Source organism: Aspergillus nidulans, chromosome II (assembly GCF_000011425.1).
Source record: "Aspergillus nidulans FGSC A4 chromosome II".
NCBI lineage: Eukaryota > Fungi > Ascomycota > Eurotiomycetes > Eurotiales > Aspergillaceae > Aspergillus > Aspergillus nidulans.
In genome coordinates, this window is record NC_066258.1 from 2,835,022 (window position 1) to 2,858,872 (window position 23,851).

At 51.0% G+C, this 23,851-nt stretch overlaps 9 protein-coding genes across 9 annotated transcripts, besides 3 other annotated features; 6 read left to right on the forward strand and 3 right to left on the reverse strand.

Annotated features, from left to right (window-relative positions):
* Positions 1-23,851: part of a sequence feature (contig 1.62 526..201480(-1)) that runs on past both edges of the window.
* Positions 259-2,724, forward strand: ANIA_03841 (putative phosphoinositide phosphatase (Sac1); the record flags this gene model as incomplete). Its single annotated transcript, XM_656353.2, has 3 exons — positions 259-466; positions 534-2,269; positions 2,325-2,724. The coding sequence occupies 3 exons, from the start codon at positions 259-261 to the stop codon at positions 2,499-2,501; spliced, it is 2,121 nt and encodes a 706-aa protein (XP_661445.1). The 3' UTR covers positions 2,502-2,724.
* Positions 3,028-4,704, forward strand: ANIA_03840 (tetrahydrofolate synthase; the record flags this gene model as incomplete). The annotated part of the gene is made up of 3 exons (XM_656352.1): positions 3,028-3,045; positions 3,099-3,236; positions 3,307-4,704. The coding sequence occupies 3 exons, from the start codon at positions 3,028-3,030 to the stop codon at positions 4,702-4,704; spliced, it is 1,554 nt and encodes a 517-aa protein (XP_661444.1).
* On the forward strand, positions 5,203-6,922 carry ANIA_03839 (glycylpeptide N-tetradecanoyltransferase swoF; the record flags this gene model as incomplete). The annotated part of the gene is made up of 4 exons (XM_050611400.1): positions 5,203-5,241; positions 5,294-5,754; positions 5,811-6,594; positions 6,644-6,922. The coding sequence occupies 4 exons, from the start codon at positions 5,203-5,205 to the stop codon at positions 6,839-6,841; spliced, it is 1,482 nt and encodes a 493-aa protein (XP_050467434.1). The 3' UTR covers positions 6,842-6,922.
* ANIA_03838 (TLD domain-containing protein) lies at positions 7,539-9,628 on the forward strand (the record flags this gene model as incomplete). Its single annotated transcript, XM_656350.1, has 3 exons — positions 7,539-7,584; positions 7,614-9,486; positions 9,586-9,628. 3 exons carry the CDS (start codon positions 7,539-7,541, stop codon positions 9,626-9,628), a joined length of 1,962 nt encoding a protein of 653 aa, XP_661442.1.
* On the reverse strand, positions 9,920-11,975 carry ANIA_03837 (glycoside hydrolase family 32 protein; the record flags this gene model as incomplete). The annotated part of the gene is made up of 2 exons (XM_050611401.1): positions 9,920-10,389; positions 10,493-11,975. The coding sequence occupies 2 exons, from the start codon at positions 11,973-11,975 to the stop codon at positions 9,932-9,934; spliced, it is 1,941 nt and encodes a 646-aa protein (XP_050467435.1). The 3' UTR covers positions 9,920-9,931.
* ANIA_03836 (uncharacterized protein) lies at positions 12,363-14,006 on the forward strand (the record flags this gene model as incomplete). Its single annotated transcript, XM_656348.1, has 1 exon — positions 12,363-14,006. The coding sequence occupies one exon, from the start codon at positions 12,363-12,365 to the stop codon at positions 14,004-14,006; it is 1,644 nt and encodes a 547-aa protein (XP_661440.1).
* ANIA_03835 (CeGAL family transcription factor) lies at positions 14,181-16,217 on the reverse strand (the record flags this gene model as incomplete). Its single annotated transcript, XM_050611402.1, has 5 exons — positions 14,181-14,201; positions 14,290-14,950; positions 15,009-15,920; positions 15,972-16,063; positions 16,119-16,217. 5 exons carry the CDS (start codon positions 16,215-16,217, stop codon positions 14,181-14,183), a joined length of 1,785 nt encoding a protein of 594 aa, XP_050467436.1.
* Positions 17,338-17,369: a sequence feature (Short protein (ANIA_11418, CBF75277.1) was converted to a misc_feature.).
* Positions 17,404-17,422: a sequence feature (Short protein (ANIA_11418, CBF75277.1) was converted to a misc_feature.).
* ANIA_03834 (uncharacterized protein) lies at positions 19,099-21,732 on the reverse strand (the record flags this gene model as incomplete). Its single annotated transcript, XM_656346.1, has 3 exons — positions 19,099-21,304; positions 21,372-21,669; positions 21,711-21,732. The coding sequence occupies 3 exons, from the start codon at positions 21,730-21,732 to the stop codon at positions 19,099-19,101; spliced, it is 2,526 nt and encodes an 841-aa protein (XP_661438.1).
* Positions 22,167-23,817, forward strand: ANIA_03833 (alpha/beta hydrolase; the record flags this gene model as incomplete). Its single annotated transcript, XM_656345.2, has 5 exons — positions 22,167-22,276; positions 22,353-22,426; positions 22,482-22,682; positions 22,737-23,540; positions 23,599-23,817. The coding sequence occupies 5 exons, from the start codon at positions 22,167-22,169 to the stop codon at positions 23,661-23,663; spliced, it is 1,254 nt and encodes a 417-aa protein (XP_661437.1). The 3' UTR covers positions 23,664-23,817.

Consider the following 23,851-nt stretch of genomic DNA (forward strand, 5'->3'; position numbering starts at 1 on the left):
CTGCGGTCGAGGTGTTCACTGTTAACTCTCCGCCCCAGCACATGCTTTTCTGCAACTTTATAAGATCTCTCGGAAGCAGCAACTCTCCTTATCTTGAATCCTGCTCATAACCGAGTGTCTTTGCGCTCCTTGCCGTCCTGACAGCATGTGGTAAACTCCCTTACCAATTTCCGACCACGTCTCTCATTCAGTATCCCTCCGTTTAATTCATTCTCTCACAACACCATCATCTAGCCTGCACAAGTGGGCGTCGCCGCAATGGTCACTTCTATCCTCCCTTTTCGCGATATCAACCTTCACGCATCTCCCGCTCATTATGCCTTTACTTCGCCGTCTTCGCCTGATGCTCCAACGCTAGTGGTCGAACGTCCAACGGGCGACTTGCGCTTGAGCAATGGCTCATTGTCAGGTGCAAAGCGTATCTCTAGTATCGCCGGGATTCTCGGTATCATCAAGTTGAAGCTTGGTAAGTCAAACTTCCGGACTCATTACTCCCAGTTGTCGTCTATACTCATATTTGTCATTTATTCTAGACAAGTACATCATTGTCATCACCAAGGCCCAACCCATGGGCCGGCTGCGCGGCCAAATGATATACAAGGTTGCCGGTACTGAGTTTCTTCCACTCCGCGAGCGCCCGCTGCACGATCATGACGAAGATGCCTACTTGACTATGTTGAAGGAACTGCTACGAACAGGGCCTATGTATTTCTCCTACACCTTGGACATCACGAACAGCTTCCAGCGCCAGTCACAAAGCGATATGAGCCTGCCAATGTGGAAACGAGCCGACGATCGCTTCTTCTGGAACCGGTTCATTCAGTCAGATCTGATTGACTTCAGTTTGGGTGAACATAATACGACGTCCGTTCGTTATGGTCCGCAACCCGGCGTTGATCCTTATATCCTACCAGTCATATTTGGGATGCTGCGTATCACACCGGCTAAGGTTAAATCTACCACTTTTACGTTTGCTCTCATTACTCGGAGGTCGAGGCATAGGGCTGGCACAAGATATTTCTCCCGCGGAATTGACGAGCAAGGAAATGTCTCGAATTATAACGAAACAGAACAAATCGTTATCCTCAACGATGCCACCGGCGGTCTTTCTGGGTTTGCTGGAGGCCAAACCATAACCAAAGAAAAGCCTGCAGATTTGGGACAAGATCCACAAGTAATGTCATTTGTGCAGACCCGAGGCAGTGTTCCCGTATTTTGGGCAGAGGTCAACAACCTAAAATACACCCCCAAACTCCAAGTGCGCGGAGTGGAAACCGCCGTCCAAGCCGCACGCAAGCACTTCGCCGAGCAGATTAGATTGTATGGTGATAATTACCTTGTTAACCTCGTGAATCAGAAGGGAAGAGAGGAACGTGTCAAGAATGCCTACGAGCAGCTGATTCGTATCCTGGTGTCTTCACCAAACGAATTGACCGAGGCGGATGATGAATCCTCGGAGAAGCTACATGTCCTGGAGCCGGACCATCCACAAAAGGAGATGGATCGTCTCCATTACGTCTACTTTGACTTCCATAATGAGACGAAGGGTCTCAGGTGGCATCGTGCGGAGCTGCTAATGGATCGCCTTATCAACGGCCTAAACCAGGGCGGTTATTTCCGCGGCCTAGAAAACCCGGGTGCTGCTGGTGGGCAGCTCGAAGCAAGAGCCCTCCAAAGCAGCGTCGTGCGGACGAACTGCATGGACTGTTTGGATCGCACGAACGTCGTCCAGAGTATGCTCGGTCGCTGGGCTCTAACGAGACAGCTCACGGAAGCGGGAGTCCTTCGTCCCGGAGAAGCGGCAAACGATGATCAAGAGTTCGAGGACTTATTCCGTAACATTTGGGCGGATAATGCCGATGTAGTCTCCAAGGCATATTCAGGCACAGGCGCCTTGAAGACTGACTTCACTCGTACTGGCCAACGGACGAGAGCCGGCATGGTTCAGGATCTGAGCAACTCAATCACTCGTTATGTGCGGAACAACTTCCTAGATGGCCCACGTCAGGATGGGTTTGATGTTTTCTTGGGGGCTTATCTTCCCCCGGAATCAACTCTGGGAAATCTCCGGATCTTTGTCGATCGTCGGCCGCTCATCATCCAATCTATTCCATACATTTTCGCCGCGGGCCTCTTTATGATCATTATTGCCCTATTCACACGACGACTCCCCGATGCAGCCGTCTGGCCCTTGCGCTTATTCGTCGTTTTCTGGCTGCTAATTTCTGGCTGGTGTGCTCGTTTCATGCTTGCACACGGGATGCTCTATGTGAGTCGGTGAACTAGATATATACTCTTAAGACTGCTAACAAGATGCTTCCCAGGTAAACTGGCCGAAGCTCAACACGCCCGCCGCGGGCTCAGAAGGCTATCAAGATGCGCTTATCAAGGCTCGCTCTGATCCAGTCATCGGGCAACTCCTTCCATCCAGAAGACACCAGAGAGGATATAGCAATGCTCGCCTTGGTTTCCTGGAAGAAGGAAAGACCAGGATCGAGTAGTCGTATTTCCTGCACTCATACCTGCATTCTTCCCTTTGCCCCTTCTTTCTTTCATCTAGTCCCGTGCTTTGGACTCGTCATGCTGGGCATATTTTGCATCCATTCCCTTTCTCTTGGCTTCTATTATTATTCTTCGGTGTTTTCCCCCCTCTTTATTAATTCGTCTTTTAGTTTACCGGTTTCCGGAGTTATATTATACGCGTAGAAGTGTACAACACCATTCTTTTTTACATGGCAGCACTTTTAATGGAAGGCTACGAATCGTATAACTGCCAACATGCACGTACACTACATTAAATTAATACTGCGAAGTGGGTGTAACTCTCAGTACTCTTAAGTCACGTGATATCATACTCCGGGACTCTTGTTCTGCTTAGAGTTGATCGAGTCAATGCAGCCCCTCCTTAAAGTCCGGGGTATTTGTCACGTAAGCGAGAGCCCCTCCTGTACACTGATGAGGGGATTTAGCATCCTTTGTTGCTTCCCAAAGACCCAAGTGCGATCGTTGTCGTTGCATTCTGTCGTAATGTCTCGCGATTACAAAGTATGTGAAAATCCAGCCACGGCAAGCTTCGTAACAGTACTGATCAATTGCAGGCTGCAATTTCAGCCCTCAACTCGCTGCAGTCCAACTTCGCAATAGTTAAGGAATTCAACAAACCTGAAACTAGACATGCTCTCAATCTTCGGTCGCTTCCTGAGACCGTCGAATGGCTGCGTCGCATCGGATACCAGGTTCGCAGTCTATCTTGCACAGTTCCAATGCTTGCGATTGCTAACTTGTCTACTCCCACTCTTTATATAGCCTTCTGACCTGAATCGCCTCAATCCAATCCATGTTGCCGGCACGAAAGGCAAAGGCTCGACCTCCAGTTTCATCTCCTCCATCCTCTATCAATTTACGCCTTCGCAATCATCTTCACCGGTATTCAACAAGGTCGGCCTGTATACCTCTCCCCACTTGCGATTCGCCCGCGAACGCATCAGAATCAACAATGAACCTCTTTCCGAAGAACTGTTCGCTCAATACTTCTTTGAAGTGTGGGACCGCCTTGATGACGCTGCCCGAGCGGCCGGGGAAGATCCAAACAACCTACAGACGAAGCCCCAATATTTCAGGTATCTCACGCTGATGGCCTTCCATACCTATCTGAGTGAGGGCGTGGATGCAGCCGTTATCGAATGTGGAATCGGTGGAGAATATGATTGTACCAATGTCATTGAACAACCAGCCGCCACAGCGATTACAAGCTTGGGGATCGACCATGTTGCTCTTCTGGGGAATACGATTGAGGAGATCGCATGGCACAAAGGCGGCATCATAAAGGCGAACACTAAAGCTTTCAGCGCGCCCCAACCGCCAAGCGCGGAGAAGGTTTTACGTGAACGTGCTGCCAACAAGCACACTGAGCTGGAATTCGTGTCCAGTCATCCCGATCTAAAGAAAAATGGCGATATTAAACTCGGCCTAGCTGGTGACTTTCAATATGGCAACGCTGCGCTGGCTGTTGCCACTGCTGGAGAAGTCCTTAAGAAGGTAGGGAAGCTGGATATCAGCGCTGGCTTCAGAGAGCAGTCCCTCCCTGCGGAGTTTCGCAAAGGTCTTGAACAGGCACAATTAGAGGGAAGATGTCAGACCAGGAAGGAGGAAAACGTCATCTGGTATATAGACGGAGGTCACACGCAGGAAAGCATCAAGCTAGCCGGTCAGTGGTTCGCATCACAAATCAAGGCAGACTCTTCGTCGGAAGCTTCAGCAGCGAAGAAGCTACGGGTCCTGATCTTCAACCAGCAGACTCGCGATAGCAACGCGCTGGCCCAGTCTCTTCACGAGACCCTCGAATCTGCCCTTGGCTCTAAGACGCCATTTACTCATGCAATTTTCTGCACAAATGTCACCTACAAAGAAACCGGGTATCGGCCCGACCTTGTCAGCATGAACCAAGATGGCGCGGCCGTGGAGAAGTTGCAGGTTCAAAAGGCACTCGCAGAGAAATGGAATAGCATTGACCCCTCTGCAGAGGTTAAGGTCTTTGCGACTATCGAAGAAGCTATCGATTTTACCCGTGACCTGGCTTCAAGGGAGGAGAACCGTATCGAGGGCGATGAAACTCCAATCATGACCTTTGTGACTGGAAGTCTACATCTTGTCGGAGGTGTTCTTGATGTTATCGAAACGAAGCCATACTCTAAAAAGCTTTGATTCGGGTTGCACGGCTGCGGACTTACATCGCATGAGTTATGACCACGGACCGTTTATAGTGTTCAACATTTATTCCTCCTTTTCAACTGGGGTATTGGTGTCAGGTTTTAACATCTTGGGAGGGAGTGGCGTTTAGTGGTTTCAACACAGCACAACAAAGGCGTATCTCAAAAGTGGCTCAGTAATGTTTATAGAGGGCAGTGATGGCATTGTATTGTATTTAGCTATCACCTAACCAACAGATTCTAACACATCTCCTGAATACCCGCGGTATACGACTAGCATAGCAGTCAATTTCGAACTGGCCTGTCCGCGCTTTATGTTTACTTTGATTAGAAAGAAATATCCAAGTCCAGTCTCTCAGTTACTGTCACGGGAGCATAGTGTGTCAGACTTCGCAAAAACAGAGGCCACCTTTCTGTGACGTGGGGCCTGAAAAGCTTCCGACTCCCGTTCCCGTCCAGCCTCCTCTTTCATACCTCTTCCGCCGCAGCAGCAATGTCAGACTCAAAAGACTCCAAGGGCAAGGCCCCTCAGGTCAGTTAATTCAGCCTCAACCCGTACAATCGCTTCTACTAACACTGTCCAGAAGCCCAACGATGCGGAACAGACACCGGGCGGAAAGCTGACCCCGCAGGCGGCCGAGGCACTATTGGAAAACAATCCCTCCCTGAAGAACGAGCTCGGTGGGTTAGATAAGGACAAGGCTTTGGAAGCATTGCGCAAGATGGATATATCTGAACTTCTGACCGGGCTTTCTTTGACCGGGAAGAACAAGAAGGATATGGCCGCGTTTAAGTTCTGGCAGACGCAACCCGTACCCCGCTTCGACGAAGCCGCCAGCAATGCTGCCGGTGGGCCGATTAAGATGATCGACCCTGAGAAGGTATCGAAGGAGCCGGATGCGTTGATTGAGGGCTTCGAGTGGACCACCCTGGACTTGACGAACGAGGAGGAACTTCGGGAGCTCTGGGACCTACTCACATACCACTATGTTGAGGACGATAATGCTATGTTTCGGTTCAGATACTCCAAGTCCTTTTTGCACTGGTACGTTTACTTTATTGACAAATTTGTCCAGTGCCTAACGTATTATTGAATGATAGGGCGCTCATGTCGCCGGGTTGGCGCAAAGAATGGCACGTGGGTGTTCGTGCGACCAAGTCGCGCAAGTTGGTGGCTTCAATTTCTGGTGTCCCAACTCAAATTCGCGTACGCGGCCAAAAGATTAAAGTCACAGAGATCAATTTCCTCTGCATTCACAAAAAGCTGCGGTCCAAGCGACTGGCCCCTGTCCTCATCAAGGAGATCACACGCCGTTGCTACTTGAATGGCATCTACCAGGCTATCTATACTGCCGGTGTTGTTCTCCCAACACCTGTTTCGTCCTGTCGTTATTATCACCGCCCGCTCGACTGGCTGAAGCTTTACGAGGTCGGCTTTTCTCCTCTTCCCAGGGGATCTACCAAAGCTCGTCAAATTACCAAGAACCATCTTCCTAGCCACACATCGACACCCAACCTTCGACCAATGGAAGCTAAAGATGTTGACGCCGTTCATGATCTACTGGAGCGTTATTTGAACCAGTTTGATATTCACCAAGCCTTTACCCGCGAGGAAATTGACCATTGGCTTGTCTACAAAGAATCCCCTCAAAAGGAACAGGTTATCTGGTCGTACGTGGTGGAGGACCCCGAAACTCACAAGATTACGGATTTCTTCTCATTCTATAATCTCGAGTCTACGGTGATCCAACATCCTAAGCACGACTGTGTTCGCGCGGCATATCTCTACTATTACGCCACCGAGACAGCCTTCTTGGACGACCAGAAAGCTCTCAAGAACAGACTTCAGATGTTGATGAACGACGCTTTAATCTTAGCTAAGAAGGTACGTGTTCTTTTGCCCTGATAGCGAATTACGCCTAACTTCGCCAAAGGCCCAATTCGACGTATTCAACGCACTCACTTCGCACCACAACCCGCTCTTCCTGGAACAACTCAAGTTCGGTGCCGGTGACGGCCAGCTCCACTTCTACCTTTACAACTACCGAACCGCCCCCATCGCCGGAGGGGTCAATGAGAAAAACTTGCCCGACGAAAATCGGATGGGTGGTGTGGGCGTTGTTATGCTCTAGGCTCTTCTTCTCCTGGATCGCTTCTTGTATTCATTTGTCGAAATTTTTGTGGCTTCACGGGGCTCACCTGTAATTAGCTAAATCAAAGCGTCTTTGAAGGGATTACAGATGTTCGAGCGTAGACAGACGATCGTTTACCTTCGCAACATCTAGAGGCCAGGGCAGCCACTTAGGTAAACATCATTAATAATGCCAATTCTGCCGGAATACCTAAGCAACGAACCGTATTTTATCTAAATACTCTAGCTTCTAAATACTGTGAATGTAAAAGTGATCTAAGACTAGCGCCTCCTTCATGATAGGTGTTGAGAAAATTGAACGTTTGTCTGCAAGCAACTCGATGCTTACTTAGCGTGCTTCTATAAATCTGGCATTTCCGGTTGCGGTGACGTTTGTCCCCGGTCCAGACTCTCATTCCCCTCACTAGCAAGGCTGCACATCATACAACTCTCGTCGGAAATCCATCAACTTTAGAACATCTTAGACGCTCTATCCCCTACTTGACGTCGGACTTACTTTAGTCAGACCATGGGTGATCGAGGTTGAATTTCTCAATAGTCGGCTTACGATCTATTTACCGAGATACCTAGACATCACACCTTCCGTAACGTCCTCGATATATCACAGGATTAGCCTGGAGAAACCAGGCAGATTGATTGATTTTATAATTGCTCTTGCTGGAAGTACTGATGCAAAAATGGGAGTGGGACAATCGCATGAAGATGCTGGCTATACTTCTCCAGGTTGGTGGCTATTCCCACTCTTATAGCAGACCTGACGCCGAATTTGTTCCCATCATCGAAGAATAAGTCTGATGCAGACGCAGAGCAATTGAGCCTGAAACTAGCGGAGCGCTTTGCAACAAAATGCTTTACCCCACTAGAGCTCACCCACTTCAAGGACAACTTCTATCAGCGGGCGACAGAGCAGGGAGGGCTCAAGTACTGGAATGAGAAGACGCTCTCAGACTTCCTGAGTATCCCGGATCACAGTGATTCTCATTGCCCTCTGGATGCTGGGCCAGTTATCTTCCGCATGGCGTCGTATCTTGGGGCTTTCCCTTTCCAGAATTCGCTAGCACCTAGCGTTCTCACGTTAGAGGCTTTGATAAAGGTGGTCGTGCTACTAACGGAGCGATATGGCAAAGTCCTCCGGCGAGGCCAAAAAAATAGAATCAGGTTACTTTTCGGAAGTCTAGCTGATGTCGCCCGGAAGGAGATTGAGAAGCCTGCTGAGAATGAAGGGAAGGAAGAAGATATACCGGCCCCTTCACAAACCCGTGGCTTTGATATCGATGCGCCGGCCAACGATAACTATGATGAAGATGATGAGGATGATCTTGCACTCGCTGCTTTGGAATCACTTGATGCTATCGAGGTCTTCAAGCACGACTCGCGCATAGACAAGAGGGTCTATGAGGCGCGCATCTCTTTGAGCACGTTCCGTCGTCTCCTGATGCTCTTGCTTGTGATCGCGCCATTGAAGCCTTTAGAGGATATTTCAAACTATACGGTTGATCTGAATGAGACACGAATGCTCTCTGTTCGAGAAGAAGCTGACAGTATCCTGGCCGCTTTTGAGCAAGAGGCCTCTGGAGGAATCAGCTATAAAACATTCGCAGATACAATCACTAGCTCTTTTCCATATCTATTCGACCCTTTGACGCCATTATTTGAGCACCTTCTCTTCAGCAAGAATCTAGACTTTTCCCAGCATCGTGGAAGCGATACTACCGAAGCGGAACAAATGTCGCAACCGGTAAAAAGCTCACTCGCGTCAATCACACTTCCAGGAAGCTTCGAATCAACTATTCTGAGCCCAAGTATCATATCTCACCTTTCCTTCTTCCTCCCTTCAACTTCAGACAACCAGAACCTCCTACACGGCAACGTCCGCCTTCACCCTGTCTTCTCAATCGCAGCGCATGGTTCCTCTCTAACCTCATTCTCCCACAACGTTCTCACCTGGCAATCAGGCACCCTCTTCCTTCTCTATGGACAAGACACTGATACAGGAGACATGCTCACACTGGGTGCATATCTCCCTCAACCTTGGAAATCGCCAACCACAAGCCAAAGCACCTCCGACTTCTCATCATCCGTCCTCCCCTGCCTCTTCCTTCTATCACCATATCACATCCTTCTACGGGGTAACCCCTCACCTTCCGTCGTTGACAAACCAAACACACCCACCGCATACTTCTCAACTCATCACGGCATTGCCATTGGCTGCCGAATACCACCGTCCTCGCGCACCCAAAAGCTGCCGCCCACGCCCCTCGGCGCCGGGAGTCTCGTGATTGGGACGAGCCTTGAGTCCGCTGAACTCCACATCTCCCCTTTCGGCCATGACGGCGTCTTCCTGCCCCCAGGCGCGCAGCCAACTAAATCCAAATCAGAGACAAATATCGACATCTACAACCTCGAAGTATGGGGTCTAGTGCCGGGTTCCAATCCCAATGGATCATCATCATTGCAAAAAAGCGCCGTGGAGCTCCAGCAAGCAAGCTGGGACTTCGAAGCTAGAGAGGCAGAACGCAGACGCCATGTCAATCTGAGTGCTGGGGCAGGGGACTCGGCTCTCGAGCAGGCGAGGTGGTTGTTGGAGACTGCGGGGGTAATTGGGGATAGTAGCGGTACGGGAAGGTATGGGGGGAGTACTTGATTCATTTCTTTGGTTTGCTTGATAGTCCTGTAGGAGCTTTCCGGAGTTGGGTTCTGGCTGCCATGTTTCATTCATTGCAGGTGTAGTAGGCAGTACGGCGTTGTCACAATGTGTTATCAATAGATTTACGCGAATAGTCGAAGCAAAAGTTAGATTCAGTCTCTTTTTCTCCCGATACTCTTACAAAACACCTGCGCCTTTGTAATAAGGTCTCTCGTAGCAAGGCGCCGTGGTAGAGTTGTCTAGTGAAATAGGTAGGAATGTGATTCGCTTTGGGTGCGAAAATAGCTAGTCTGATGCCCTGGCTTGCCACAAATAGCCCACCATTATCTTACGCGTTAATGTCTATAATTACTGGTTGTCATCTCACTGACAAAACATTGTTAGGACCTTCTACGCCATAAGCATATCTATTTCTATTCAATTCTATAAACAAGCCAAACTATCCCAAATTGTAGCATGGATGAGTCTCGCTGGCGCCTCTTTACCTCCAGCTCCACCCCCACTATGAGCATGAGCATCAGCATCACAGCCTGCATTCTCAGCATCTGCGAAAAATTGAACCCCAACACATTTGGGACCATCAGTTTTTGTTCGGCCCCCGGAATGATAAATCCGAGTGGTTATCGCTGTGCGGCCGTTAACGAAGACCTCAAGCACACTACTGTCGAAGAGAGCATGGATGCGCAGGGGTTCTTCTGTTTCTATTTCTGACGCGGTGTTGTCGTTGGTGGTCGTGGCTGGGTTAGTGTATGTGAATAGTGTATGCGGGGTGACTTCTGGGGCGTGGTTGATGTCGGGGTTGATATTAGATGGACGTGGACGTTCAACCTGGAATGTCTCATGCACAGGGTCCCAGAAAAGAGTCGTTTTGGCAGTGTAATCTGGGCCGTCGATGTCAGTCAGTCAGGTCCTAGTTTTGAGGCTCAAACGAACAAGTATCTAGAATGAATTGACGTTTTACAGGGAACACAAAGTGCAACTGACCTTCGTCGTGGAAAATAACCATTCCAACCCGGCTACATTTCCTTCCAACCGCAATCTCCGCATCAACCTCCCACCTCGTCGTGTCCAAGGGGACAAAGCAGCCGCTGCTCTGTGTACTTGTGGTCGCTGCCATAACCGTACCCGCCTCGTCGACATTAAAGGACAAATCCAAGGCCTCACGCGTAAGTACCCTCGCACCTTTCCGCAACTCCTCAACACGTGGATCAAGCTCCACGCCCAGCGTATGAACGGTGTACGTCCCCTGCTCATCCGGTACGGCTTCGACGGAGGTAATGTCGCCTAATGAAGTCGTTGAGCGCGCGCGCTTTACGCAGTGAATCGTCTGAAGTGTAAGCGTGCGCGGCAACGAGACCAGCCCGCTCCATCCTTGCTCTTTCCGCGTCGTGTCGGGCAGATCTTCCTCTGTGATCCAACCGAACACGACCTGTCGCTGGGTGACGGGGTCGAAGAAGGAATTAGCCGCATAGAAAAGTCCACTATCGAAAATGCCACCGAAGGAGGTTTGCATCAAAGCAGTCTGTGTTTGGCCCCGGGTTTCGTTTTGCTTGATGCAAGTCCAGAGCTGGGAGCGTTGGATGCGGCGATCTCGGGCGGCTGGGCGATTTGGGTCTGGGCTCGGAATGCATCCCTCCACGCCCATGATTAGAAAATCGCGTGAAGTGCCTTCCTTGTTTGTCAACGTGACGAGATTTGAGACTTCCCAGTTCACACCGAGATCGCCGGACCAGCGGGACAGGGTATAATTGAGCCCGACGTCCAGGAGGATCCCGACGTATTTCCACTCTGTGAGAGTGTTTCGTGTAATCGCGTACACAAAGACCGTCGGCGTTTTATTGACTAGACCACCCGAGATGAACCCGTACATGACGTCCCCTTCCCCTACCACTTGCCGCGCCGCCTCACGGACACTCTCCGGTGCAGATGGCCAGGAACATACAAACGGGTCTCTCCAGCCGTAGACCTGTAAACCGGCCGGTGGGCCAGGGAGTATGGGGTTCTGCGCGTGTCTTTCCCACGTGCGTCCTGCATCTCGGGACAGCGCGATACTCAGGGTCTCGCATCCGTTCGAGTAAGGAAGGGTATAGTGAATTGGAAGGCTTTTTACAGAAGTGTAGAAGTAAGTAAGTGTGCCGTCTTGCTGGCCCTGGAGGTTGGTCGACTGGAAGCATCCTGTGAAGATCCCTTTGCTGTCGTAGGGTGCAGACGGCGCAAGACAGGGTTCTGGGTCGATTTCCCATGAGACTAGATCGCATGACGTTGCGCGACCCCAGCAGATGTCGCCCCATTCGTTATCCTTAGGATTCCATTGGTACGCAAGGTGGTATCTTCCTGTGCAGGGATCGTAGCCAGGGCCGCAGGGGTCGTTGAGCCAGTTACTGGGTGCGAGGAGATGGAACTTAGGCCTCCATCTTGTGAATGCCGGCGCGGTCGGTTTGGATGGTGTAGACATGGCACCGGGCATTTTGAGATTGTAGAAAGATGCTCAGTGTCGATGTCGAAAGAAATGTTTGCCAATAAAGAACATCGTCACCGATAGCCGATGGCATGCCGGAGGCGTCCCGTACCGGAGAAATTCTGGGGAAACCAGCCTAGCCCGAGGGGCGGGCCGGGACATTGTCGGAGAAACCTGTGCCCCTTAGGGCTCGTATCGACTGATTCTGCGGAGAAACCGATCCAACTCTCTGACACTTACCCCGGCCGGGCCAGCCCCGGAAGAACCAGGAGGACTCAACCCGCCACCCATAAAAGGAAGGGGATTCGCAAAATGAATCAGTTCGCTCCAGAATGAAATCGAAGTGAAATCTGAGTGAATTCGAAGTGAAAATCGATTTGCTATCAGGTCACAATAATGTCTTCGACCACCGAGAAGGACACGGCCGAAAAGCCTGCTGAGACCTGGCATGTGGACGCCGTCCAGCCAGTGACTGAGACGGAGACGGAAACCAATGCCTCGTCTATCTCAGATGAAGGCGCGGTCAATGCGCTCCTGATCCTCGCATGCATCGCGTTTGGATCTGCCTCGTTTGTCTTTGGATTCGACGACAAGGTCATTTCGCCATTGGCGGCCTTGACTGCATTTGTAAGACCGCCTACACCAGCCCTTTCTATTGACGAGCACTCACAATCGCAGGTGCAAGACTTCCAGGGCCCCAATCCCGTTGACGGCACGCTGGTCCTGACGGCACGCAATCAGAACCTGGTCTTCTCTGTTCCCCTCGTCGGCTCCATCGTCGGTGGCGTAGCAGCGTCTCCTCTGAACAACTTCCTTGGCCGCAAATGGCCGCTTATCGGTGCATACGTCGTCTCCATTGGTGGCGGGTTCCTGCAACTCTTCGCGAAGAACCTCGCTCAGTTTGTTATCGGCCGGTTCCTCAACGCCATTACTATCGGTGTCGCCAATGCAACCGCCCCGTTGTACCTTTCCGAGGTTGTACCCCCATCCATGCGCGGCCGCAGCGTGACCTCGATCAATATTCTCTCTCTGCTAGCTGGCGTGATCTCGACAATCATAGTCAACGAGACCAAAGATCTGGACGGACACCTTCAGTACATGATCCCGCTTGCCATCCAATGCGCGCTTCCCGTCGTGATCCTCGTGGCAACCGTCTTCCTCCCTGAAAGCCCGCAGTGGCTCGTTTCCAAAGGCCGCATGGAAGAAGCACACCGTAATCTGCGGAAGCTCCGCGGTTCCAAAATGTCCGACGCCACCGTCGCTGAGGAACTCCGCGTCATGCAACTCTGCGAGGAGAATGAGCGCGCCCTCTCAGCCAACGTCCGGTTCTGGGAGATCTTTAACCGCGAGAACCTCCAGCGTACTCTCACCGCAGGGTCCTTCTACTCCTTCAACCAGATCTCCGGTATCATCCTCTCCACCACATACACGACCGTCTTTCTCACCCAGCTCGGCGTCGGCGACGCATTCACCTTCACCGTCATTGCATCCTGCTGTACGCTTGCTGGGACGCTGGCCGCGCCGCTCGTCATCGACCGCTTTGGTCGCCGTCCAACAGCTTTTGTCGGCATGTCCGTCCTCCTTCTCATCGACATCACAGCTGGCAGCCTCGCCTTTAACACCGGCTCCGAATCCTTTGTGCTAGGAATCGCCGCGCTTGGATTCATATTCAACTTCTTTTGGGGTGCCGGCTTCTACTCGCTGTCTGCGTTGATGCCGTCTGAGATCGCGACACCGAAGCTCCGCAACCATACCATGGCGTATACAATCGCGTGCGCGCAGACCACGGCGGTGATCACGACCTTTGCTGTGCCGCAGTTGACGTCGGCGGATGCGGCGGGGCTGGGCGCGAAAACGTATCTGGTGTTTGCCGGATGTATGGCTTTTGTGCTAGTTTTTGTGTACTTTTTTATGCCTGAGACGAAGGGCCGGACATTCGCGGAGGTGGATGAGATGTATGACGCTGGAATTCCGATGTGGAAGTGGCGCAATTATAAGACTGCGACGGCGGCGAGGATCGGTGGGAAAGAGGGTGCATGATAGTTGTAGCTATGTTCAGTAGCATTTCATCAATTGTCTACTTCCCATCCTAACGCTAAAAGATGCGCCTTGTACTGCTCTAAGTAAGGATGGTTTCCTCCACGCAAGGTCCGCAATAGCTTCAGATAGTTGTTGGCGAGTACTTGTATAGTGCCTGCGGGGCTTGTGACTGGATTATGCGCTGTCATGACAGCACTAGTTGCGATATTATAAAGTTTCTCGATCTGCAACTGTTATCAGCACTACACAGGTAGCCAAGAGGGGACTCGGGTAAGTTGCTCACAATTCCAATTCCATGCGCCTCGAGCGCACTGATCTTCAGCAACCGGCACAGTCTCAATGCCCTCTGCGCATTCTCAATGGCATACCCGAAGCCCAGCTGCCGACAGTCTGGGCCAGGATCTAGTTGTAAGAGCCCATGACTGAAACATAGATTCCATAACCGGTCCTGCACCCATTTTTGCGTGACCAGAATATCGGCGCATTGCGTTTCAGACAAAAAATCGCGCAGAGCTCTTGACTCAATGAGCTCCCTTGATCCATTCTGTCCACTGCTCGCACTCTCATCCGGCTCCTGATCCGGGTCTGAGAAATCAAAATGGTCATGGCCATGGCCGCGATCATTGTACCGAGCCACGTCGCTCACTGTGGCCAAGTTCCGGTATATACTCATCGCTCTATCCTCGGTGAGGATCTGGCACCTCCCGTTGCCGGACGATGCATTGCACCGTGCATTCCAGCAAATGAGGATATCTTCGTCAATGGCGTCGAATATCTCCATGAGCAGCGACAGACCCATCATTGCCGTAGCGTCTTTTTCCGTGTGCACGATTATCCCTGATACAACGCGCTGAGTTGCATTCCGGATCTCGTCGGCCGCCCGGATGACATCCGATGGGCGTCCAGTAAAGGTTATCGGGTGTTGACGTTGAAGGGCATAGGCTCTGTTTAGCGACGTTAATAGTATGATCGATATGGTGAAAACAAGCATGCGATATATACCTTTCTGTCACAGATAGAACTAAATATGTCCGTAGCCACTGCCCTTTTTCCTCTGCTGAGCAATCCGCGTAAGTGGCTGGATTATTCAGGCCCAGTGTCGAGGCTAGATCGATTGCCTCTCGCAGCCGGAGTCTTGCTGCATTGTGCTGGTTACTCCCGAAAAGGTACCCGAACAAGAAGAAACTAGTTAAAACAGCTTCTATTGATGGGTGCTCGCCAAAATCAGAAGATGTGCGCATTCTTGTTGCTTCGTGGACCAGGATCTTTGCCTGATCAGACCGTGATGAAGAGGTCGGTCGTTCACTGATATCTATCGGTTGTGTCAAGGAGAAGGCACAAAGAGACAGAATCATAGCACCAAACTGGGGGTTGCGGCGATGTTCTTGCTGAATGATTTGAGTAAAGAGTAAGGATCGATTTAGAACTGGGAGAGTTGGATGGAGACGATCGAAGTAAACATCTATCCAAGGAATAAAGCTCGCTTCGTGGATATAGGGAGGCCAGAACTCGGGTGTCATGCCGAGCGGGTTATCGCGCTGCATGCTAGGGTCCATGTCGCTGGGGAGCAAAGGAGTTTGATTGCTGACTTCGAGGCTGATGTTATCATTGATCACTGGCGGGAGCGTCTCCCTGACAAGAATATTGCTTCCGTGGAAGCCGAACAAAGGGAAAGTCTGGGAGTTGAAGCTGTCTGGCAGCCAATACTCCATCTCAGGCCCGCTCCAGGCGGATCCTGGAGTGGTGTCACTGCCCACCGTGAGACTGGCATATCCATGCCTGGCTGGATCCTCGCTATGATCTGCATTGCTCGGCCCAGATGGCATATGAGACCCTTGAGGGACAACCTCTGAACTGCCGCCAATTGCTTGCAGAGCTCGCAACTGCTCCTGGTGTTCCCTTATTTGCTTAACTCTGCTACGTAACGTCAGCCGCATCCTCAACGCCGATCAATCACAGTCTTACCGAGCAGGAGGACCTCTTTTTTTCTGGGGATCGAGAAATGTACACTCGAACCCAAGCGAAACACACAGTTCGCACGGCCGAGACAGGCTGCACTGGACGCGATATTTCAGTAACCATAGGCGATCAATGTCGTGTAGTACAACTCACCCTTGTTTTGCGCAGTCTGCACTGGTCACATGCTCTCGTGGCGCACTTTGGACCTGCTTGGGAGCCGCCACTGCGAGATTGACGAGACGAGGGAGGCATTTAGAATGAGTAACAAGAAGCTAGATCCCTGCAATCCAGAGATCTATGCCTCTTTTTAGATCATAGGTACCGCAAGATGCTGAGCCTTGAAGGGGAAGTCTGGGGTCGTACCGGCGCAATCGCTTGGCGTTCGGAACTGGGGAAAAATAGACGGAGTACCGTACCGTACCAACCAGGTGCCTGCCCACCTGACTTTAAAAGATGACCTGGGATTATACAACTCTGAATTATTACAGCTGGATACGACGTCAACCTCGCAACACAATGTCAATTGAGTAATATAGTAATATACAAACAGGGAGGTATGTATCAGGCCAAGGTAATGCCATGCGCCCTTTCCATAATGGCGCATATAGCCACAAACCTCTAATTCTTATTGAGTTTTGGATAGTCTGCCATTCGAAGGGATAACAAGAATGCCTTTTAAAATGAAAGGAAATCGACTTTATTGCCCGATTTTACCGTTGTAAATGGGGTTAGGTCATAGTAGACATGTGTACTCAAAATAACGCTTAAATTCTAACACAAAACCCCCGATGGTGTAGTTGGTTCATCACGTCTGACTGTAATGGAATACATTAAATCAGAAGGTCACCGGCTCGACTCCGGTTCGGGGGAGAAGTGTTGTCTTTTTCGATTTTTTTTGCGCAAGGGGGGAATACTTTTTCCAGGGCCGATCACGCTATGTGGGTGAGTGGACTCTGGGGCTTGTCAGCCGCTAGCGGCCGTTAAGGTGAGAACGGACAGAACGGTGTCGGAGTAGCCGTTCTTGAAGGGAGGTGCTAATTTTGATTTCCTTAGCGATGGGTTAAGCTTAGAGACAGTATTCTTATGTTCGCTTAATTATTTACTGGCTGCTAGCCAGTTTTCCAGACGGCGCCCCAAAACCTCTAAACAAACCCCCTACACTGTCCCTCTTCCCTGGCGCGGCCGGCGGCGGCAAAAGATCAGACAACCTTACTCACATAAGTATTCTCATTTGCCGTTCTCCGCTCCGTAGTTTGACGAAAAGAATGCTAAAAGATGATGGGGGGAAAAAAATCCCATTCCCCCGAACCGGAGTCGAGCCGGTGACCTTCTGATTTAATGTATTCCATTACAGTCAGACGTGATGAACCAACTACACCATCGGGGGTTTGTGAATGACGTCACCTAAATTGCTTACATATAATACCTATAAGCTTACATTTGATGCTTCTCAGCATTGCTATCTTCCCCTTGTTTACATCGGGTTTCTAGTCATGTCCAATATCCTCCGTCGCTAAGCATACTGCCTCGAAATTATAATAAGCTATATCAAACAAATAATGTTGGATATTTGTCGGCATCGGTACCTTTCTGTCAATTCATCACTGTAGGCTAGTCTTCCGGCTGGGCTACTGTAACAAGCTGCAGCCCAAGCCCTCTATTTATGTCTTCCATTTGCACGCAGTAAGGACAGAATGCAACAGCAGCTCGAGCAATTGGGTGAACATAGATGTAAGAAAATTCTCGCCATCGGAGAATGCAGCTCCTGAAACTGGAACTCAGTGCGTATTAGATGTGCCGCTGCTCTATAGAGATCCCGTTACCGTCCCTCTCCCTCTTTCCTCTTTCTCCTCCATTTCTCCTTTACTTCCTCTTCCTCCTCTCCATATGCAAAAGCGGCCACGCTTGGTGCCTCTGGAAACTTGCCTCCAGACGTGAATATCCTCATTGACTGCCAACACTAATGAACTATTTGACGAGGTATGTACCTGGCACCCATCAGTCGCGTTCATTGCTTCTTCAACATATGCCAAACCGACCCATCACAGCAAGGTGTAACTTCTTGAGCTGACGAATGATTGGCCAGTCGATGATATCATGCGAAACGGATAGTCTTCACTTCTCCCAATAATTCGATGCTTCAAACGCCACCAAAAATATTGTCAGGGTGTGCGACGAGGCTGTGTCTAAGATGTTTCCCCAATACGAGAGCTCGGATGGCCTAGGCTCAGGAAACTGAAGACTTTAAGTCAAATATACAGACCAAAGCCCCAGCAACACTCTTGTCTGCCTACCTAGGACCTGGAGATATGTTGTATCCGGATTTTAAATGGTGCAGCGGCTTCGCTGGAAACGGTCCAACTGGCGCCCTAGAAATGGGCTGGATAATTATCACTGAACAAGTCCATTTGAAGGCCGCATGGCTGCAATAAAAGGAATTCTGCCAAAATAAGTCTAGGACCGATCATCCCAACCCATATTGTTCCAACGCATTGCGACATTTCAGTTCCCATGAGGAAACTATGAGCAAAGACAGCGAGGCAAATCTCTCTGGGAGCCATCAGGGATATAAAGGCCCTATATGGCCCCGCAGGATCCGAATACTGAGAGTATATCAGGCTTGCGAGCAACAATCATCACAGCCATGCATGGTATATACACCTCATGGAAGAGAGCTGCTGTATGCTTGATAGCATGCTATATCTTAAAGTCCAGTACTATGTATACTAAGGCCGGCGAGAGGGAGGAAACGTGGCTTAACCCTGGAAGTTACATGATTCGTCACGTCTACCCCTCTAGAGTCTCTGCTCGACAAGATGTCATCACAGACATTGGCTCGATACTTCAACCACGGCCGGTTCCATCAACTCCCCGACAACCACCAAACAGGGTCTGACGTGTCAGACGAGCAAATACAATGGTCCGATTTTACTTGCAAAAACTATCTTCAAGGCTCAAGAACTGGGGAAGGAGTTGAACGCGTGTTCGTCTCGGTGAATACGAAGACATCAGAAAGATGCACGGCCGGGAAGCTTACATGACATGGCCTTCCACGGAAAATTGTGGGAACAAGGATTGACAGGCATTAGAAGCAATGCTATATTTGATTATATAGTGTTGGTACATAGACATATCATTTACCCAACGGGACAAACCCTGTTGGCGGCCCATAGTAGTCCTTCAATTCCTCCTCGTCCTCGTCATCCTCTGTGATTTTAACTGTACTTTCAGCCTCTGAGTCTTCACCAAAATTCCTCCCCCTTAACGGCTTACTACGCCCAACTGACCCTGGGACAGGCGTGCCGCCCTTTTTGCCATGGTCCACTTCCAACTCATGGTCCTCAATTGGCTGCTCGCGCGGTAGTCGGTAAACAAGGAACCCCTCGGGGGCTCTCTCGGCGCGGTCCATGACCTCATTCATATACTTGCGTACTTCCTCCTGTGGTTTCACAACCCGCGCCAAGGGCTCGAGAGTCTTGGGGTTTGAGCTGTAAATGCGGAAGGTGACGGGTTGGTAGTATTCTTTCAGCGGTGGGGATTTCTTGTCGTCGCCCGTTTTCGTGTCTGATGCAGATTTGCTTGGATCCGCGGGCTGTGAGGCCTTTTGGTCGCCTTGGCTATCTTGGATGTTTTGTTTAGAGTCTGAGGCGGACGAGTCCTTATTCTCTGATTGTGGATTGTCTCCATTTATCGCACCGGCTTCACTTTCTTTGACCTTGTCTTTCCCATTCTGGACGTCGCCGGCCTTATCTTTGTTTTTGTCCGCCTTTTTCGATTTTGGACCAGTCTTGCCCTTAGCTCGAGATGGAGCAGTGTCTGCGGATGTCTCAATGGGGAATGGAGCGTTTGGATCCACTTTCCTGACCAGCAAGAAAGAAGCGATGACAGTGGTTCCGCCAGGGAGCCACTCCAGGATAGTGTTTTCTGGGAACAGGTACCGATCTCCTGATCCTGCATGGCCTGACGTGCTGCTTCCGTACGGAGTTAGAGGTGATGTAAATTCGAAAACCACTGATTTATAGTTGAACCTTGGAGGTACTGGCGGCTTCGCAGGAGTGGAACGGTAATACGGAGCCGGAGAACCGTATTGGGGCGGCCGGGACTGAATTGGCTGACCCTGAAAGGGCGGCTGCTGGTACTGATACTGTGGGCCTGGCCTCGAGGCCGTTGCCTGATGTTGTGGCACGGGGGGCAAGGGTTGCGTGGCAGGGCTTTGTTGCGAGGCCGGACCAACGCTCGGACTTGAGACACGGGGAGCTGGCGTTGGCGCGGCCGTATTTACACTGGGTTCTTGTTTCACCGGCAGCTCTGCGGGCATGGGTTGTGGCGCGGGAGTCTGGCGGTTCTGCGAGAACCCGGCCTGGTTTTGAGGCGCGACTGTGGCATGCGAAGACCTTGGTATTTGAACTTCAACAGGAGGGCGGGATTGTGATGATTGCTGGGGCTGAGGCGGGCCCTGCGGTGTAGGTGTTCGCTGTTCTTGCTGGGAAGGCTGTTGCTGGGGATTCGCCGGCAATGGCTGCTGAACTGGTTGCTGAGGTACTTGCGCCGGAGGATAGGATGTTTGAGGGGGCGGTTGTGTTGGCGTAGGTGTTCCTGGCTGTTGTTGCTGTTGTTGCTGCTGTCGCTGTTGCTGCTGCTGCTGCTGCTGCTGGCGGCGCTGCTGCTGTTCACGCGCCCTTATAATTGCATTTAACTCATCTATATGGGCCTGGAAGGTGCGCAATTGTTCCTGTGTCGCATTTGTCGACGCAACCAGCCTCATCAAAGCTTTCAGTTCGGGGTCCTGAGCAGCCCGCGTAGCAAGCATTTGAATAACAGGGTCAGGATTTGGTTTTGGAGGCTGAGTGGGAGGGTTCTGACTTGCGGCGGGACGCTGCTGTGCGGGCTGGGGCCCAGGGGGACGATGGGGAGTCTGGTTACTCGGCGTCCTTGCCGGCTGCGGAGGAGGGCGGTAGCCTTGTTGAGACTGAGGTGGGGCGTGTGAGGTCTGAGGGGGCTGTGGTCGCTGATTCTGGGCAGAATGAGGAGTCTGAGGATAAGGATGGTATTGCTGAAAGTTATTGGGGTGGCCATAGTGGACCATCGGCCGTTGGGTCGGGGTGTATTGAACTGGTGGCGGCGCGTTGGGGTCTTTGACTGTATACAGCATCGCATCAAAAAGATGAGGCCCGACGACAATGTTACACGGCCCGACTTTAGACATCGACTCCTTGGGAGGATTTTTGCCTTCAAGCTGCTCCCTTTTCGTCTTTTTCGGCTTGGTCCAATAGCGCTCGAGGATACCGTCGCTCAGCCATTTCTTCTTCGAACGTTCTAGGGAGGCAAGAAGAACCGCGCTATCGTAGTATTAGCCCGACCAACTGTTCACAGTATATACCATTTCCACAATGTAAGGAGTTATACCTTTCCGCGATTGATTGATACTCTTTAAGGGAGAGGTCCGCGGGCTGCGGCGAAGGGAGGACCGGGAGGGGCTCCCCATCCTTGACCTTCGTCGAAATAGGTGGTACGACGGTTTCTGAGGCAGGATTCGCTGTCGGAGCTGGCGATGAGGCAGTAGCGGGTGTGGAAGCCTTTCTCCTTGTCGCGTGTTGAGATTGTGCTGGTGACGATGCTCGCGTGGTCGCTTCGGAGACCCGTCGCTTGGCCGCAGGTTCGCGACGTTCACGGGCGGAGAGCCGGCGTTTCTCAGCCATGGACTCTATTACGAGGGGTAGTCAATAGTTATGCTGGTGCGAATACCCCTCGAAAGGATGAAGAGCATGTCGTAGATGAGGAGTGATGGAGAGAGCCGCAAAGTTAAAGAGATCCGCCGAGACAAAAGGATGGTAAACGGCAAGCAAATCACAAGTGTATGCCTGAGGCATAAAGGCACCAACCGTATCACTTCCTGCTGCACTATCCTTATCTCCATTTCCATCTCCGGCTCGAGCTTCAGCCCAATGTTTATCGTTTCAGTTGATCATCTTGGACTAGCGGTTCATTTGCTCTGTATACTTGAATATAACACGTACTTCTCCCATCAAGGACAGCTTGACGCAGTTTACGTTACATCACCTTTCTTCTTGTCGAATTGTCCTCAAGTATGTACATGCCAATGCTGACCATGAATAACTGGACTTAATTGCAAAGTCAAGTCAGAATGGCTGCTTTTTTGTCGAATTCATAAGCTTACTCTATATCAGAAACCTGTCGAGCATGGTTGAGTTCAACCCTCTACTGCGAAAAGCCTACTGGTCTTTAGCAGCTGCTGGCCTTATATATGTGGGCATTGTCTGTTCCCTGACGTACCCAGTTGTCCAGAGATTGTATGGTGGCATGCACCGAGCTTCCTATGTCCAAAGTAAAATATGTGCAGCTAACTGGCATATCTGCCGGAAACAGCGCACTCTATGCGAACAAGATAAACCCCGCCCTATGGGAAGACGTCAACTTGGTGGAAGCGTTCGGTTTCTTGAGTATGTCGCCGGTTCTATCATAAAGAAGAATACCCAAGACTGAGCTTGATCCCAGAGACACAAGTCCAGCCATTCCATCTGGTCACCCCTGATAACGAAACCATCTATGGCTGGCACCTCCTACCTTTGCACCTTTGTCGAGAACATGACGGGGAGCTGGATTTGGACGAGCCCACTGGCCCCGCGGATGATTATACCCTGACTCCGGCATTCAGACTCCTGGCCAATGATCTAAACGCCAGGGTTGTCGTGAGCTGTAAGTCTCGAAGCTGAAGTCAGGGCTCAGCAGCAACTAACTACCCGCCCTTAGTTCACGGTAACGCGGCTCACCTAGGATCTGCTCAACGGCCAGAGACATATCGTATGCTTCTCGGCCTCTCAACCCCTACAAACCCCATCCATGTCTTCGCAATCGACTACCGCGGATTCGGAATGTCCACGGGGACACCCTCAGAGGAGGGCCTCATCACCGACGGCGTAACGCTCCTCAACTTCCTCACATCAGCCCCGCTCAACATCTCCCCCTCACGGATTGCTATCGTGGGCCAGAGCCTCGGAACAGCCGTCAGTGCCGCAGTGGCAGAGCGCTTCGCTTTTGGTTCGCCTGATCCAACCGCCATCCAACCAGCCCTCACAGACCCTGAACCCTTTGCTGGCATAATTCTCCTTGCATCCTTCAGCAATCTACCCAATTTGATTGAATCATACAGCCTCAAGGGGATTACGCCTCCCATTCTCTCCCCACTACGCGGGTACCCTCGCATCCAAAACTGGGCCAGGCGCCATATTCTCGACACCTGGGATACAGCCGGACGAGTCGCAAGGCTGACAGGTGTGAACTGCAGCCTAGTTCAAGCTAACCCTGCTTTTGCAGAGAAGGGTCTAGATCTGGCTATCATCCATGCTAAAAATGATGTGGAGATTCCCTGGTTTGAGGGGCGGCGGGTCTGGGCAGCTGCAACGGGTCAACTGCAGCAATATTCTCCTGGTGTTCTGACATATGAGAAAAGGGATGCTGATAATGGGCCGAATGAGGTTCTTATTTGGGAAAATAGATCTGGCAAGGGTCCAGGGGCGGTCAAGAGGGTGCGATGGGAACGAGTTGCGTATGGAGGTATGTTTCTCTTCTTTTTGGCGTCATCGTGCAATGACAACGGTAACATATTTGGCAGGCCACAATCGTGTCGCTACGTTCTCGACCGCCGCTCTCGCGGTGCTAAGAGCATTTGCGGAGTAGGTCCATCGTTGGTTATACCTCGGGTCCGCGATCCAGAAAATTTAGGGCTAAGAATTTGAGCATCTACAAATATTAGCGAAGATCTACTCGTCTTGAGAGGAGTATAGGTTCGTGAGATTAGTATATACAAATGTAACATAAATGACCCTGCTTTTATCCTAAACTGTCGCCGAAAAAAAGCCAAAATG